General features: G+C 38.1%; 2 protein-coding genes across 3 annotated transcripts in view; one reads left to right on the forward strand and one right to left on the reverse strand.

The window, feature by feature from the left end:
• Positions 1-481: 481 nt before the first annotated feature.
• On the reverse strand, positions 482-19,078 carry THAP10 (THAP domain containing 10). Its single transcript, XM_054577965.1, is given in 8 exon segments — positions 482-536; positions 770-838; positions 840-923; positions 1,024-1,169; positions 16,422-16,478; positions 18,199-18,318; positions 18,320-18,837; positions 18,940-19,078. Coding segments are annotated over 8 exon segments (1,188 nt in total).
• The window catches only part of LRRC49 (leucine rich repeat containing 49), a 157,852-nt gene continuing 157,445 nt past the window's right edge, over positions 18,963-19,369 (forward strand). For both annotated transcript variants that reach the window (XM_054595298.1, XM_054595395.1), the window contains exon 1: positions 18,963-19,155. In XM_054595298.1, the coding sequence (XP_054451273.1) occupies positions 19,108-19,155 (48 nt within the window). In that variant the 5' untranslated portion in view covers positions 18,963-19,107. The remainder of the gene's footprint in view (positions 19,156-19,369) is intronic.

The raw sequence follows: 19,369 nt of genomic DNA on the forward strand, positions 1-19,369 counted from the left end.
CAAACAAATAAATACCATAGACAATAATAATCAAGGCTAAATGCCCTGGCTTCACCCCAAATCATTGAATAGTATCAGACTTGGTTGTGCTCACTATCATTGTTATTTATCTTTATTTAGAATAGTGACATTGTAACTCATGAATGTCAAAGCAGGCCCATATGAATTTTGCTTCTGCGCTAAACTTAAATATTCAATGCTTAATCTTGATCTAGAAATGTTGCTACTGTTTTTGTTTTAAAATGTTTTTGTTTTAAAACCTGACTTCCACCAAAAATGTAAAAAGAAAAAGAAGGAAAAGGAGGGAGTGGGGGATTGTGGGAAGGATTATCTTCATTATCTTGGCAAGCAGGTAAAATTTTGCCTAGAGCTAAACAAATTTTGCTGATAATTCATTTGTCAAAATATCTGGAAGTGAAAGATTTACAGGAGTTAAGAGGTAATTACATGAGCAAAGATTTGAAAACCATTCGTTGTGTTTTTAACAGGTCTCTTCTTTCACTTGCACAGCTATAATAGACAACTCACTCTGTTCACTTATTTTTTTAAAAAGATTTTATTTATTTATTTTTAGAGAGAGGGAAAGGGAAGGAGAAAGAAAGGAAGAGAAACTTGGATATGTGAGAGAAACATTGATTGGTTGCCTCTTGTATGCTCTTCAGTGGGGACCAAACCTGCAACCCAGGCATGTGTCCTGATCCGGAATCCTACCCGTGATCTTTCGCTTTGCAGGAAGACGCCCAACAGAGCCACACCGGTCAGAGGACACACACTCTGTTTACTCTTGATGTTCCAGTGTGAATCTGTTTCTGAGTCACTGGAGTAAATGTCAAAGACAGGAAGTTCTAGACCATAGCTTATCATTCTGAGTAGTTGCAATACACCATAGTCTCACAAACACTTGCACTGTGACCTGAATACCTGGAAGAGAATAAACACTATTACGTATGAGTTAGACTTTGCTTTTCATGAACCTTTCATATACAAAAGATCAATTCACTTGATCAATCAACTGAAGAGTCAAAACAATGGTGAAGAGCCCTTTTCAGAGAAATCTGTGTACTTTTATGCACTGGGCCTTCTTCGCAGTGGGCAGGTACTGAAGTGACATCATTAGATAGATTGTCAGCATAGACTTCTATTTGTGTAATTTCATTTTCAAATGTAATCTAAAAATGTAAATCATATGAGAATTATATAAAAGGTAAATCTATCTGCTATGGTTCTATCTTTCCAAAAGTTACAAGTAGTAAGAGTAAAGATAACATTTTTTCAAGGTCACATTCGGAAGGCTGGAATTTGAACCAGGTCAAACTGACTTCATTGTCCAAGTTCTTAAGGACTCTGTCATGCTGTCTTTTACTCTTTCTAAATCATAAATTATTAAGCATTCTGGTCAAGCCGAAAATCTAAAGCTATTAAGCTCTTTGCTTACAACCCATTTTTTCCCCTAAATCAACAGCTGCCTGAGATACTACTACTAGCATTAAATTACTGGATATCATAGCAGTAGCATTATTCGAGAAAACCCAATCATCAGGGTTTTATACTTTTAGAGAATGCTTAATAAGATAATAAGATTGGCTTTAGTGTTTTTATACTTTCCTGAGGAAAATTACAATGTGAAATGGAAATTTTGATTTGTGGGGGAAGTAAGAGATAGAGAGGAGGAGGATTTGGATACTTAGAAAGTAACATAGACTGAGTATCCAGAAATTATGTGGAAGAGAATAAGAAAAGATATTTGAAAAATGTAGGAGGGCTTGAAAGAAGAAAAAATCAGAAACGACAGGAAAATAAAAACAAAGTTACAGTGCTTTTGTCATTTTACTTATGGTCCTGGGAGTAGCAACTGCCTTCATACCACTGAAAAAATATTTCAGCAGACATCTTTGGTTGCTATAATACAAGCTATTAATACTCAAGTTAAAGAAAACTTTGTGACAAAACTTTTGTGAAGAGTTCTTGGTAACACAAATAATTACATCTGATATTAGTGAAGACTTAAAAATTTGTCTCATCTTTAATTGTGTTTATAAAATTATGACTAAGTTCCACTGGCTACATCTATGTTTAAGCCAAGAATTTTAAAATTTAGAATACGTACATACAAGATCTGTCCAGAAAAAGTCCAACTATTGTTTATATAACGAGAACAGTTTGTGCTACATCGATGCAACCTGTCCTCCAAAGAGAGTGGACTGGAATGCACATGAATGAACAATGACCACTTAGCTGTACTAGTCAGTGGGGGTGGTAGATGCTGTTGAGTGAGCATGTGTACTGTGTGGCTGTTGCATTCAATATAACTGAGTGAATAGGGCAACAAGTATGGGTCAAGTTTTGCATTAAGCTTGAACATTTCCCCATGCCAGGGGTATCCAATCCAAGGCACACAGGCCGATGTGGCCCGGGATGGCTATGAATGTGGCCCAGCACAAAACTGTAAATTTACTTAAAACCTTTTTTTTTGCTCATCAGTTTTCACTGGTGTTTTTGTATTTAATGTGTGGCCCAAGACATTGCTTCTTTTCCAGTGTGGCTCAGAGATGCTGGAAGGTTTGACACCCCTGCTCCATGGGAACTCTTTGGATAACTTAGAAAGCCACAGATATGGGCAAATGGTGAGTGGAAGCTTCATCATGACAACATGCCCACTGCTGCATCACATCTTGTGCAGAGTTTTCTAATGAAACATCAAATCACCCAGGTGACTCAGCCCCGCTACAGCCCAGATTTGGTGCCCTGCAACTTCTGGCTTTTCCCAAAACTGAAATTGCCTTTGGAAGGGAAAGGATTTCAGACTGTTGATGAGATTCAGGAAAATACAACTGGGCAGCTGATGACAATTGGGAGAACTGTGTGAGATCCCAAGGTACCTACTTTGAAGGGGACTAAGGTGTCATTGTCCTATGTACAATGTTTCTTCTTCAGTAAATGTCTCTATTTTTCATAGTATATGGGTGGATACTTTCTGGACACAACTTGTGTATCTTTACAAAACAGATATATGCCTGATAAAATGAAATTTTAGTAACTTAATCAGATTTTAAAAATAACTTTTGTTCTATATATAACAATACATTTTATCACTGAGAAAATTTACATGATACAGAGAAGAAAAATACCTTAAAAATTGGCCATAATATCATCATGCATGGTTAACAACTTTATATTTTGGCATACTTTTTCTTTTTCTATGCATTTAGAAAATTTGGGATCATATGTTTTATGATCTATTATATTTTCCCTTTTAATACATCATGTTGCTATGTTATTAAATATTATACCTCATAATTTTAATGGCTTCAAACACTTTATTGTACAAATATACTGCAATTTATTATAACCACGGTATTGGAAATCTTTAAACATAAATCTTTGTATATGTATTTAATTACTTCTTCATAATTAAAGGTTAAGAAGCAGTAGAAATCAAGATGGCGGAGGAGTGAATGGAAGTCACACTGACCTCCTCCCAGGACCAATCTGGAATTACAATTAAATTGTGGAGAAATCACCTAAAACAAACAACTGAACAATAATAAGAGAGGAGCATTATAACCTCGGACAGATAGAAGAATCAGCTTTAGCACAACCTAACTGGTAAGGAGTGCAGTAGAGACTTGAGAAGGCAGGAGGGCACCCACGGGTGGCAGCGCCAGAAGGATATTGAAATGGCCAGCTGGATCCCCCTGAGAAGAGCGGGGTCTAAACCCTAAGCAGGGATCTCCAGCCTACAGCACCAGAGCCCAAAAAGTACAGAGATAACAGACAGCTGCAAAAAGTGCAGAGTTGCTCTCTGCCAGAGACAGGCCTCCGGAGATAAAAAGAGCCGTTTAAAGGGCCAACGCATAAATTTTTATTTGAAGCCACTTACTCTGGTCTTTGGCAAAGGTGGGAGTAGAATGAGCTGGAAACGCCTGAAAGACTGGGGAAGGAGGCTTTGGGGAGAGAACTGAGAGAGTGGTTGGGGGGATCCCAGTGTTGCTACGTGTGGCAGCAGGCATCTTGCTCAGGCAGACCACTCTCCTGAGAGGTAACAGTGTGAAAGGACAGAATAGCCCTGCCTCCAGGAGGGACGCTGCCCTGGCCTAGTGGTGCTAAAGCCTGACTGTTGAACAGAGTAACAGCCATAGATAGTAGATCCTTGGATAAAGGGGGCCAAGAGTGGTCTAGGGGCACCTGAGGAGAGACTGGAGACGGAGGCTTTGGGGAGAGAATGGAGAGAGTGGCTGGCAGGATCCTAGAGCTGACTAATCCCCCATGTGGCAGCAGCCATATGGCTCAGGCAGACCACTTCCCTGAGCAGCAGCATGAGAGGACACAGTAACCCCGCCCCAAGGAGGGATTCTGCCCCACCTTGTGGTGTCTAAGCCTGACTGCTGAGTGCAGTGTGACTAGATTAACAACTGAAGGAGACAGCCACAGACAGTAGATTCCTGAAAGTCTCGAACAGATTGCCTAAGTTCAGACAGGGTCAACATCTGATGACAGGGTCATCAGAAGCAGAACCAGAAAGAAAAAACAGAGGCCTCTTACCATAGAAGTTCATACCACAAAGTCAGGAAATCAAGGCTGATCAATTTAAGAAACAGAAGCAAGAAAGCAGAGTCTCACAAATAATGGGAAGACAAAGAAACACCCCTCAGTCAAAGGGAAAGGAGGAATCTCCAGAGAGGACTAAATGAAATAGAGGCAAGTAAACTATTAGATATTGAATTCCAAACAACGGTTCTAAGGAAGTTCAGTCAGCTCAGTTAGCTCAGAGAGAATTACAAAAATCTACAGGGAAACTATGAGGATCACACTGCAAACTATATCAGCATGAAAAAAGACATAGAAACTATCAATAAGAGACAAGAGGAAATGAAGAATACAATTTCTGAATTGAAGAACACAGGAGAAGGAATCAAAAGCAGGCTAGATGAAGCCAAGGATCGAATCAGCAAGCTGGAGGATAAGGTAGAAAAAAGCTCCCAGAAGGAACAAGAAAATGAAAAAAAGACTCAAAAAGAATGAAGAGACATTTAGGGAAATGCAGGACAACCTGAAACATAATAATATCCAGATAATAGAGATACCAGAAGGAGAAGAGGAGGAAGGGATAGAGAACCTGTTTGAAAAAGTAATGATGGAAAACTTCCCTGATTGGAGGAGAGAAAAAGTCACACAATTTCAGGAAGCACAGAGGGTCCCATTCAAGGGGAAACCAATGAGGCCCACTCCAAGACATCATCATGAAAATGGCAAATATCAAAGATGAACAGAGAATCCTAAAGGAAGCAAGGGAGAAAGAGGTAGTAGCATGCAAGGGAGCCTCGGTACATCTAGCAGCTGACTTCTCAACAGAAATACTACAAGTCAGAAGGGAATGGCAAGAAATATTCCAAGTCATGAAAAGCAAAGGCCTGCAACTAACACGGCCCTACCCAGCACGGCTCTCAATTAAAATGGAAGGAGAAATAAGGGGTTTCCCAGATAAAAGAAGGCTAAAAGAATACATCTCCACCAAACCAGCATTACAAGATATGCTAAAGGGACTGCTTTAAGAGATGAAGAAAAAGAGTCTGTGAATACCCAGTTTCTTTCACAGTCACCAATACCTGATATTACCAATATTTTTAATACTTATTAATCTGATTGGGACAATGATGTGTTATTTTAATTTTTACTTTATTATTTGTTGAAACTAAACCCGTTTTTTTAATATTTCTTGCTAATTTCAATTATTTTTTAAAAGCTTTAAATGGCTTTTTGTTACTCTTTATCCATTTTTTTGATTAAATGTTTGTATAACTTTTTTCCGAAAAAAAACAACTATTAACCCTTTTTTAGCTGTGTTGGAAATACTTTCCTATTCTATTACTTGTCCTTTAACTTTTTTATATGTATATTACTGTATAGTCTTAAATGTTTAATATAGTCATATTGCCAATATTTTACTTTATAGCTTCTGGGTTTGAATATTTTACTTCGGGGTAAGAAAAATATTATTTTGTATTTTCTCTTAAAACTCCTTAGATATTACATATTGATTTTTAACTCACTTGAATATTTTTTTGTATATTGTGTGTAATAGGGCTCTATAGTTATTTTATTTCAAGTAATAGTGGTCCATGCACCTTATTTGTTGAATAAGCCTTATTTTCCCCAATGATTTGAAATATCAATTTAACCATACATTGCATTGTTAGATACATATGTTTGTTTCTAGAATGCTCATTTTATTTCATTGATCTCCTTGATTGTTTCTGTGCTGGTGTCATGTTTTAATTACTGAGACTTTATAATGGATTTAAATTTTTTAATATTTTATAATGGATTTTGATGTTTAAAACAATAAATAAAATCAATCTGCATTTAAAAAAAAAGAAATAAAGAAGGAGCTCCTACCTTTTGCAACAACATGGATCGAACTGGAGAATATTATGCTAAGTGAAATAAGCCAGTCGGGGAAAGACAAATACGATATGATCTCACCTATAAGTGGAATCTATTCAACAAAATAAACAAAGAACAAAGTAAGCCACAGGCATGGAAACATGGAGCAGACTGAACATGACCAGAGAGGATGGGGAAGGAGGATAATGGTGGAAAGAAGGGGAAGGGGCTAAACAAAGAACATGTATGAATGACCACATGGACATGGACAACAGACTGGGAATTGACTGTGGGAGCTGGGGGCAGGGCGGGACAGGTGGAGGAGGGCAAAGGGGGAAAAATTTTGACAACTGTAATATAATAAACATGATTTAAAAATAAAATAAATAAAAATAATAAAGTTTAAGAAGCAGAATTTCTAGGAATGTATTAATCAACTGGGACATGAGTCAAAAGAAAATATTTAGAGTGAAAAAAGAAGAAATAGTTTTTCAATACCATTATCTGCATTTGGTGAAATAATGTGAAGGGAGGACTGCCCTCTGATTAAAAAGTTAAGGTGTTTAAGATAGAAGTGCTAATGAATGGAAGAAAACATTTTCTTGAGAAAAGGTACAGTGAATTTCATGCCTTGCACAAAAAGCTTAAGAAATGTATTAAAACTCCAGAAATCCCTTCTAAACATGTGAGGAACTGGGTCCCAAAAGTGTTGGAAGAACGATGACAAGGCTTGGAAACATATTTACAGGCTGTCATTTTAGAAAATGAAGAACTTCCCAAACTGTTTCTTGATTTCTTAAACATACGGCACTTGCCGTCCCTACCAAAGGCAGAGAGTTCTGGATCTTTTGATGAGACAGAATCGGAAGAGTCAAGCAAACTGCCCCACCAGCCGGTGCTGCTGTTCCTCAGGGATCCATAAGTCTTGCCTGCAGCCAGCGGTTTTCCAAATGTGGTTATTGAAGGAGTTCTCCATGGAATATTCTACCCTCACCTACAGCCCAGCTAGAAAGCCTGCATGGCCAGAAGAAGCTGAAGCCACTTTCAGAGTTGTAGTCAAAGAAATCAATATCTACCAAATTAACCTAAACTCTGTGACGTAACAGCTCTAGCTAGTGGTAAAATCCAGTCCCAGCTTAATTCAGAGCAGAGACATTTCCATTAGAATGGTGCTTTTAAAAATAGAAACTGAATGAGGGCTTGCTGAGGTTAAGGCCAAAGGTTTAAGAAGTAGAATGTAGCTGCCAATTTAGAAATCCAAGAAAAGGAGGCTGTACAAGATCCCTGGAGCACCCCGTGCTACAAAACAAAGTGACTCTTGGCTTGACCGGCCATTTGTTAATTGAAAATCTCATCCTGAATTGTACTGAGACTGATCGACTCCGGTAGCTTTTGTGTTCAGATTTTGTGACACAAAATATTTTTGTTACGAAGTTTTTTTCTCAGCCAGTGATAGATACATTCTGAAGTGCTGGGTCCAGGAGAGTGTCACAGAAACACACTGCTAACTATGATGGAGGAACTGCTGTATTTTGCTGTGTATAACGCATACTTTTCCCCTCCAAATTTTTGAGGGAAAAGTAAGGATGTGCATTATACATGGGTATAATGACTATGTAATCCCATGTATAATGTGCACAAAATGTGGATGCGCATCATAAACGGCAAAATAGAGTAAACTGAAAATTAAATGATGCTGACAATAGTAGGGCACTTTTTAAACCATGGCATTTTAAATATAAATAACAGTGGAGTTGCATCATACCCAGAGCATGGCTTCTAATGCCGGTCCATTAGATATTACGGGGTACCAAGATTATCCTTGAAAGCCCTTTAGAAAGGCACCATGTTGGAAATCTGTCCATCTACCACGGTCAGTTTTTCCTCCAGTGATGGAAGAAATGACTGTTTCTTTTGTTGAAGAATAATTGAACTTGTTGTTGTTTGTTTAGGGGCTATTTTGTATTAAAAAAACCCACATACCTTCAAACACTAGAATTACACTTATTCCTGAAAGACGCTTGCCCTCTAAGAGACAGAATGTGAACTGACAGAGCCTAAGGGAGCAGCATAGGAACAGCACTCAATTCGGTTTTCCCAAGGGAGTCTATTCATTGAATAGGTGGTATTGTCATGAGATTTACTGTTATGTTCCTTATGGTTTCCTTTTCGCTGACCTCGAATCTTGAATTAATGTAACTTGAATGCGTTAATGATATGACTCCGCTGTACATCTTATATTCATTTTTGAGTAGTAAAGAATATAAGCAAAAATGCAACCTGTATGTATGTGCTGTATTTAGACATTTCATTGAAAACTAATTAATTAATAGCTAGGTTATTTATGATTATTCATTTTAATGAGCTTCTGTGTGGGAGAAGCATATTTAGATTCAAAACTAATTACTGAATGATGTTATTTGATTAGGATATAAATATACAAGTTTAAAGCCTGCTGCAAACTTTTAGAGTAACATATATTTATGATAGATATGTTACTACATACTGGAAACAAGGGAGAACTAAAAAATCAAGTGTCATCCACCAAAAATAACTGAAGAGTCAAGGGTTGGAAATATTTTTTAATGTTTTTGTTATTAGCTATTTTGAGTTAAATAAAAACAAAGAAAAACAAACATTTTTAAAAAAGAAAGAAGAAACAAAAGGATGGGAACTATAGAAAAGATCATAAAAAGTAGCAGATAAGATGAAAATGTACAATATATAATATTTATTGTAGTTCCAGAGAATGTACTGGGGCTCCCTTGCATGTTACTACCTCTTTCTCCCTTGCTCCCTTTAGGATTCTCTGTTCGTCTTTGATATTTGCCATTTTCATGATGATGTGTCTTGGAGTGGGCCTCCCTGGGTTCCTCTTGCATAGGACCCTCTGTGCATCCTGGACTTGTGTGACTTTTTCGCTCCTCCAATTAGGGAAGTTTTCCTTCATTCCTTTTCCAAACAAGTTCTCTATTCCTTGCTCCTCTTCTTCTCCTTCTATTATATGGATATTATTACGTTTCAGGTTGTCCGGCATTTCCCTAAATGCCTCTTCATTCAATAACACTGAAACAATATTTGAACCACGTAACAAAATTTACCAACATTCTCAGATGTTATTTATTAAAATGAAATTTATTTATCAAAGTAAAAACAAAAAGCATAACTATGCATGTTGCTGTAAAACTGAAAACCATAGAGAAAAACTTAGGGGCAGCCAGAGGAAAAAAGACTTATTTCCTTCAAAGAGGCAACCATAAGACAGAGTAATGCCTAAGCCCCTCAGGATGCAGAAAAATTGAAAGTAAAAAGATGTGAAAATATGTACTATGCCACACTAACCTAAAGAAAGCTGGAGGCACGATATTAGTGCTCTGTAACTAATAACATAGCTTCAAAATATATAACACAAACATTGTTAGAATTATAAGACAAAATATTGTAAATTCAGAATGACAGTGGAAGATTTTTAACATACCTCTCTCGGTAACTAATACAATAAGTAGACAAAAATTCCATAAGGATATAGGATATTCAAACATGTTTGATAAACATATGGAGCATTGAACCCACCATACATACACCTCATGTGCATGTGGAACATTTATGAAAGCTGACCTATGTTAGGCCTAACACAAGTTTCATGAATTTCAAAGATTAAATTCATATGTTGTACATTCTCTGGCCACAACGTAATTGGCCTAGAATCTGTACCAGAATATAACCACAAAATGCCTGTATTATTTGGAAATTTTAAAATAAATTTCTAAATAACCCATGAGTGAAAGATAAAATTATGGTGGATATTAGAGAATATATTTTACACTAAATAATAATAAAAATATTCTGTCTAAATCTTTAGGATTCAGTAAATACCTGATTAGAAGGAAATTTATAATCTTAACTGTACATAATGTTATAGAAAAACTGTTTATCTTAAGTTAGATTAGAATCATTGACACATGCAAAAATGCATTACCCAAAATTTTTCTAACATGTCCCTATTTCAGGAGTCTGTTTTTCTCTATCAATCCCACTCTACTGAAGTAAGCATGTGAAACAACTGCACCATCTGCCATTCACTATGAAAATTCTCAAAATGATCTAATTTAACTTCTCAAGAAGTTAAGGAAGAACAGTAAATAAAGACTTAAAAAGTAGAGGAACCAAGAGTGAATTATGGTACAAACTATGGGCTTTGGATAAGGATGTGCTTATGCAGGTTCATCAATTTTAACAAATGTACCCTGTGTGCAGGGTATTGACAATGGGGGAGGCTGTGCATGTGTGAGAGCCGGGGGCTTGTGGAAAATCTCTCTAACTTCCCCTCAATTTTGCTGCGACCCTAAAACTATTCTTAAAAATTAGTCTTAAAACTAACTTTAAAATACTGGAAATATTTTTTAAAATGTAGGCAGTTGAGCAAAATTGGAAATGTTTGGTCGTTCAATGTCTTGTCTTCACATACACAGGTTAGTTATCCTTCAGTTATTCCTTGTGTGAAATACATCATCTGAATATGTAAAGATATTCTACTGTTCTTCACTTTTTAACACACTTGATTAATGAAAAAGATATGAAAAGGTCTGTTAATCATTTAGCTCAGTAATACATACATGTAACCAATCAATTAAAAAAAACAAAGCTAAAATAAGTAAGTAGTGATAAGCAAATAATATAGAAATAAATGAAAAAGAAAAAAGTAACAGAGAAAAGACTAACAAAGCAAAGTTCATTCTTTGAAAAGACTAATAAAATGGATGAACACCTGGTGAAACAGATCAAGAGGAAAAAACAGAATGAGAAAGCAAAATTTACTATAGATCAAAAGTTTAAAGATAAAAGATTATCATGACCTGGCTGGTGTGGCTCAGTGGATTGAGTGCAGGCCTGTGAACCAAAAAGGTTGCAGATTCGATTCCCAGTCAGAGCACACACTGGGGCTGCGGCCAGGTCCCCAGTAAAGGGTGTGTAAGAGGCAACCACACATTGGTGTTTTTTTTCCTCTCTTTCTCCCTCCCTTCCCTGCCCTAAAAATAAATAAATAAGATCTTTTTTAAAAAAAGATTATCATGAACAATTTTGTCAACATATTTGAAAATTTAAATGGACAAATTTCTAGACAGATATAATTGATGAAAATATAAAAACAAACAGAAAATTCTAGAAATTTAATCCATCATTACAAATCTTCCCACAAGGAAAACTCCAGGACTACATGCCATTATCAGTGAATTCTACCAAATATTAATACTAAATTCATTAGTGAATACATGATGCCAATTTATAGAAAATTTTTCCAGAGGATGATAAAGGTAGGAACAATTCCAAATGAGCATAAATTTGATACTGAATCCTATTTTGATCACAAACACAGGAGCAAAAATCCTAAATAAAATATTAGCAAATCAAATTAAACAATATATAAAAAGAATAACACACCTTGGCCAAATTGGAGTTACTTCAGCCAGGCAAGTTTGATTGTGTATTTCTAAACAACATAATTCACTGCATTAACAGAATATCAACCCATGGTCATTGGCACCCATTCAAATGCTAGCAGGAATGCCCAATTTGGGGTGTGAAGAAGGAAACTATTTAGTGCTAACAGCTCAACAGTAATACAGTATAACTGTGAGCACAGCACTGCTGGGGAACAGCTGGATACTGCTACAGCATGCCTGTGAGAACAGCATCCTCATGAGGCTACCCCTGCGCCGGGCCCCTCTTCAGCTAGGCAGCTCCACGATGGTGCCCTCAGCTCTGCCCAGCTTCCAGGCTCCACCAGATCCGTTCTGCTCCATGCCCATCTGCTCCACGGAGAATCCCTTAGGAAACACAACCTTCAGTCTTAGATAGAAAGTGCCACCTGGGTGCTGGCTTATATGGACAGAAGTCCTGCCCTTGTACCTTGGTCAGACTAGAGCTGCTCTGATTGGTCAGAGCTGTGTAGCTCCAGTTGGATGGGAAAAGCCTCTGTAGCACTGTTTGAAACAGGACTCCAGGAGCTCCTTTATAAGGGCTGGCTCAGAGGGCAGGAACACAGGGCAGGCAGGCAGTTCAGCGCAGGGGCAGGCCGTCTGGAGCAGAAGCTTCTTTGGGAAGTGCAGTTTGTGTGAGAGGCCTCTGTGCAGAAATGACTCCTTGATTCTGTTTATTTTATTTTATTTTATTTTATTTTATTTTATTTTATTTTATTTTATCTTTTATTTGAGTCCAGTTAGCCACCACAAGACCTTCCATGTATTTTTATTTTCAAGGTTCACAGGATAATAAAATATATGATCATTAATAGATTTAGAAAAAGCATTTGATAAAATTCCACATCATTTATGATTTAAATTTGTATACAAACTAGGAATAGAGAATGTTTCTTTATGATAAAGAGCAGCTAAAAAATAACCTACAGAAAAATCTCATGAAATAGTAAAATATTAAAGGCTTTTCCTCTGAAAATAGGAATGACGAATCCCCTTCACCTTGTCTCTTCCACACACTGTAGTAATGGAGGTTCCAGTGCAACAGGAAGAATAATAAATAAAAGCACAAACATCATAAACTATTTGAAGGTATTTTTATACATGTAGGAAATCCAAAAGAACCTGCAAATTACTGAATAATAATTTAATAATAATTAATGAGTTTAACAAGATTTCTGGATACAAGGTCAACAAAAGTCAATTTATCTACATACATTTAGAAAATAATTTTAAATACTATTGAAAATAGCAAAACTAAATATTTTACTAAAGTTAAATAGAATAAATCTAATGAAAAGTATATCAGATCTCTATGTAAAATGCCATTAAATGTTTTTAAGGGAAATGTAAAAACCCAAATAAATGGAGGGCTACACTGTGATCATGGACTGGAAGAATCAATGTTCTCTCTCCACATTCATTTATAAATTCAATGCAGCCCCTATCCAACTTCTAGCGGATAATTTGTGGAAACTGATGCACCTATTCTTAAATATATATATGGGAAATTAAAGGGCCCCAAATAGCCAAGATGTCCATGAAGATGAACAAAGTGAGAAGAATTAATCAACTGGATATTAATTCTTACTATCAGCTATAGTACTTATGGCACTGTGATAGTGGTATAAGGACAAGCAAACTGATAAATGGAACAGAATTAAAAAATATGGAAACAGACTTATGTATATAAACTTGATTCATGACAAAGTTGATGATGCAGGGCAATGAGGAAATGCTAGTCTTCTCAATAAAAGATGCTAAGCCTACATGGGGAAAAAAAATTAAACTTAAACCCTACCTTACATCATACATGAAAATGAATTCTGAATGGGTTACAGATCTGAATATAAAATGTAAAAACAATAAATGTGTAGAAAACATCATAGTAGAATGTTTTAAGAGTACAGAAAAAGATTGGTTAGTTGGTGTACATTAAAATTAGGAACTGCAGAATGTCAAAAGACACTATTAAGAGTAAAAAGGAAAGCCACAGTGAGAGAAGATATTTAAAATATATTTAATTTACAAAGTCCTTGGAGACAAAATTTATTAAGAACTTTTTAAAAAAGATTTTATTTATTTATTTATTTATTTAGAGAGAGGGGAAGGGAGGGAAAAAGAGAGGGAGAAAAACTTCAATGCATGGTTGCCTCTCACGCGCCCCCTACTAGGGACCTGGCCTTCAAACCCAGGCATGTACTCTGACTGGGAATTAAACCAGTGGCCCTTTGCTTTGCAGTCTGGCAATCAATCCCCTAGCCACACCAACCAGGGCTATTAATTTTAAATCAACAAGAAAAAGACAATCCAAAAGAAATATAGGCATATCACCAGAGAGGGTATCCAAATGTTCAACTAACATTCGAAAAGGTGATCCCTTCCTAATTTCATTTACAAAATGGGAAATGCAAAGTAAACCACTACTATACCCAGCAGGACAAAAGGACTCAAATGTGAAAGACTGACAATCCAAGTGTAGATATGTGGAACAATGTAAACTTTCATAAGATGTTGCTAGAGCATAAATTGGTACAAGTATTTTAAAAAACTCTTTGGTATTACATACTACCATTTAACATAATAGCATGTCCCAACAATTCTAGTTATATAACATCAGAAGTTGTATGCATATGAAAAAGACATGCCTAAGAATATTTATAGCAATATTATTTACAGTAGCCTCAAAATGGTAACAATCCAAATGTCCAACAACAGTAAAACAGATAAAAGAATTCTGGTGTATTCATTCACTGGACTGCTATATAATGATGAAAAACAAATTACTGCTATATGCAACAGTACGGATAAATCTCACAAATATAATGTTGAACAAAGAAGCCAGACACAAGAAATGCCTCCAGTATGATTCTTCTTATATGAGGTTCAATAACAACAACAAAAACAATGAGCAAACTTGGTTCCTCTGAGGAATGGGGAAGGGGCTGGGTTGCTAGTAACGTTGTTTCTTTGACGTACATACTGGTTACATCTGTTAAGTATATGGTAATCCAATGATTTAAGATTTGAGCACTTACCTGTATATTTGCTATACTTCAATTAAGCAGTGAAGCAATATAGTTGGATAAAAAAACAAAGATGCAAAATTGACAGTTAAGGAAAAACAATAATAACAGTTTTGTGAAGCAAAATGTCACACATTGTATAGTGCTCCTCAGAGCCCCTTTTCCTTCTTTGGAGGTGGCCCAGCCTTTTCTTAAGCTTCCTAAACATAGGCAACTTTCATATGTGTATTTATCTACATTTAGGACCAAGAACCCAGAACAGTGTCTACAAGAGCTCTTCAGTCACTGGTGTGGAATGACAGCCAGCTGGTTCTGGAATGGGCAAGTAAAACAGTGAGTGGAGGTGGAAGTCAGAGGTGGAACTTCTAGCAATGTTTTTGGGGTTCTCAATCCAGATCGACCTAAAGATTTATTACTATCAACTCTAAATAAACCTTTTTAAGACCCTTATATAAAGTAACCTTTATTAAAATCTATAGTTTCCTAATAACTCTGCAAGTATATTAATGTAATATCGATTGTTAGAAATGTTGGCTATGTTTATTAATTGAAAAATAAATTTGGTATCTCCTTTGGATTTCTCAATAGTCAGCTTTTGTTATATTATAAAATCTTTGGTTGTTTCATTAGCTTGGCTTTCTCTCCCAACTTTTGATTAGGTAGTATTATTATGGGGAAGAAAAATGGTACGTGTGTGTGACATATGTTTAATATTTATCTCTTTTACTATATATTTATATTTATCTATGTACATATGTACATAAATGTGCTTGGGTAAAGGGCAAGGTAAGGACAGATGTCTTGCATGGCATATAGCTTGGTGAGAAGGGAAGCTGACAAGAGAATTTAAAATTCTGTTATAGTACAAAAATTGTTCTTATAGTCACATAATAATTCTATAAAGTTATTGAATTTCTTAAATTTGCAAAATATTGTTCTAGATACTTGCAATACACTAATGAACAAATAAGATATGATCTCTGTTCTCATGGAGCTTACATTCTAATATGAGACAAACATTAAGCAAACTACACAATTATTTCATGGCAATTGTGATGAGTGGTATTGAAGCATATTACATATATAAAAAACAGGAGCATTTAATTAGGGATCAAAGGGGAAGGATGCAATTAAATAAAAGGACTTAATTGGTAAGTAATTTTTGAATAAAGTAACTCAATAAAAGGACTCCTCCTCTTTTTTTCCAGCACACAGGCAGCACTTGGGACATTAACACCCTTGGTTGGTGGCCAGTCACTATGTTTTGACACAGCTCAGGGTGTCTCGCTCCTTCCTGTCCCCCTTGGCCCTCCCCAATGATGGTGTTCCATCCTGTAGGATGAGCATTCAGGATCAGATAGCCAGATGTCCCTCTGCCTGCGCCCCTTAGTTTTCCCATCTCACCCCTACTGTACACAGTGCCGTCAGTCATCTTGCCCACGTCCCCAGGTAGCTGGAGTCCAGCCCCTGTGTCGTTGCCTTCCCAGTGCCTGGACCTCCACATCAATCCAGGGATGTCCTGACACCCCCTCACCTGAAAGGGCTTCTTCCACGGGGTGGCCAACTGTGCCTGATGAGGGACACAGGACACCTAAGGTCAGAGAGACAGAGGGTCATTCTACCTGAATCATCCTGCGACCCTCATGGGGAATGAGAGGGCACCATCCCAGGGTATTATATAGTTGAGGAGATCAGCAAGACTGGTATATAGTGAGCAACAAAGACAGTGGCCTTGGGCAGAACTGGTATGATAGGCAGGGACAAAAAGCACACAAGGATTTGTAGATTAGGTTAATAATTTTGTCTTTTATCTTAATAAAAAAGTCCATACAGTTTTTTTCCATAAAATAAAAGATACATTTTTCATTTTCACCAATAACTTTATTGATCTGGATATTTTGAGTATGTCAGCTATCTCCCACATGGATTGTTCTCAGTTAATGTCTTCATTTGATCACTATCAACTTCAGCTGGTCTACCTGCCCAGTGAGCATTGTCCAGTGAGAAATCACTAGCATGAAGCTTTGCAAACCACTTTGACACATTTGACAGCATCTTCTCCATACACTGAACAAGTTTTTTTGTTTCAGTTGCATTTTTATTTTTCTTGAAATAATAAATTATAATATGATAAAATATGTATTTTCTTCCATCTTCAGTATTAAAATGGATACACAAAAATTCACCAATTTTTATTTTTTTTAAATGCACGCTGTTATGACAGCTGTCACAATACAATCTAACAAAATTATTTCAAATGAAGTTAAAGCTATTAGAGCCATTTTATGGAAAAAACCACATGAATTTTTGGCAAACCCAATAATTACAGGATACTATTAAAGGGTCTTTAGCAACCACGCCAATGTAGGAGCAGGATGGTACTGCAGAGTTTTGGTCTAGCAATCAAACGTTGAGCAAGGAATATAGGCCTTTGAGGAAATTATTAGCCTCCTGGAATGCATAAATTGTGAATTTGGATTAGATGAGCCCTAAGGTTTCCTTCAGGTCTAAAATTCTATGAATACTTCTGTACATTCAAAGTCAAATGTCACTCACAAGTGACTTTAATTATACTTGACACACAATATTATATTGGTTTCAGTTGTATAATATAGTGATTAAACATTTATATAACTTATGAAGTAGTCCCCCGATAAGTCTACTACCCATCAAACATACAAGTTAGGTTTGGGTGAACTCTGCCCATTTGTAGAAATAAATTTCTACAACGTTTAGACCCAACTGAGTCATACTTTAACCTATGTGATGGTGATAGGGCTGAAGTTGCACTGTCTCAAAGAAGGCTGGGAAGTCTTCAAGATGGAAGTGGAGAAGAAGATGGTAGGGACCAGATGCAAAATAAGTGTAATCAATGCTTATAAGGATAAAGACAGCAGGCAGATGCTGGTAAGATGGGGGGGAAATTCAGTTTAGGAGGCAGCTAGTGGCAAAGGAAAGTTTATCAGTGGGAAGGGATTGTTTACCAGTAATCCCTTTCCCCCACCATTTTGACATGTATAATTGACATTTCCTCAAGCTTGGGTCTTGCGTAATGTTTCGCAAAAACAGTTCCAAGCACCCCATTCCTTGAGATTTGCTCAGATAAAACTTCTATTTAAAAACTCAGGAGCGGCGGTGAAGGCGACTTTATAATCTGAAGGACAATAGTGTTTGGTTTGGTGGGTTTTGGGGTAGGACTTCAATTCCAAAGTGTTAATGCTAAATAGGATCTTGGCGAACACCTTTAAAGCACACTTCCAATTTTACAACGGAAATCTTTCCCACGGGGGCAGTAAAAGGAGGAGCCGCACCTCTTCCTGGCCCGGAGGTGTACAGGAGGCTGGACGCGGGGCGGCCTCCGAATGCCTGACTGCCTGGGGCTCTCCTTGCTTTTAAGGGGCGCCCGCTAGGTCTCCCCCCGTGTTCCTCCGTAGGTGCGGGAGAGGACACAAGGTGCAAGGTAGGCACGGTGTCCGCCACGAGACTGAGGCCCTGGGAGAAACGCAGGTTCTTCTGGATCACCGAAGAGACGTCAAAACTGGCGGGAGCGAAGTGGTCAGAGCAGGTCGCCGAGCGGTCCCTGGGCCCGTACCGAGCGGCGCGGCTGCCCGCCACGGAGCCGCCCCACAGCAGCCGCAGGGCCTGGTCCCTGGGGAAGAGCAACCGTGACTTGCCGAACGTGGTGGTGGTGCTTCTGTGGGCGGCCAAGCCACGGGCTGGCACCGAGGCGGCCTTTGGTGCAGGGGGGCCGCGGCCCGCCGCCCTCCGCGCGCCTCTCGGAGCCGCGCCCCGCCCGTCTCCTTCTCCCATCTCGGCCACCGGAAGGGCTGAACGGAGCACCAGGTCGAGCGGGGGGGCCCCCGGCTCCCGGACCTCTGCCTCCGCCCCCGGCAACCCTTCCGCGAGAGCGAAGCCAGCCGCAGAAGGATACAAATTTCGCGCGGACCGAGCTGAGGTGGGCCGTAAATAGGCGCGGACGGGAAGTGGTGGTTGTCATAGCTACCGAAGTGGCCAGCCTCGGCCCCGCCCCCCCCCCCCCCCCCCAACAGAACCAGATGCTCTAAAGGTTGTTTCGGCCAGTTGATTTGGGAAAGGACCAGACCGGAAATCAGTGTTTCCATGGTAACCCGTGAGCGGGTTGCCTGGGACTTGACCCCTTTCGGTCTCTCTGAATTTCTGCTGCAGCGTCATTTCTAACAGATTCTGGACTGTCTCCTGCCATGATTCCTGGGAAATACCGCTCTGTTTCTGGCCGGGCTACGAACAACGTAGGTTGGGTCTCCCACTTGTTCTTTCTTTCCATTCGTGTGGTCCCTTCTGTCTGGCGTCTTTGTCATGGGTGATGTATTATTGGGCCCAGGACTGCTGACCCTACTTAAGCTATTGTCCGACCGAGGCTTGACATTTGTGGACTGGACCAAGGCACTTTGAGGGTATTAATATTGTATTAATATTACAACTCAAAGCGTTGACCCAGATTTG

This window comes from Pteronotus mesoamericanus, unplaced genomic scaffold (assembly GCF_021234165.1).
Source record: "Pteronotus mesoamericanus isolate MK-2021 breed Mesoamerican mustached bat unplaced genomic scaffold, CSHL_Meso_final contig_100, whole genome shotgun sequence".
NCBI lineage: Eukaryota > Metazoa > Chordata > Mammalia > Chiroptera > Mormoopidae > Pteronotus > Pteronotus mesoamericanus.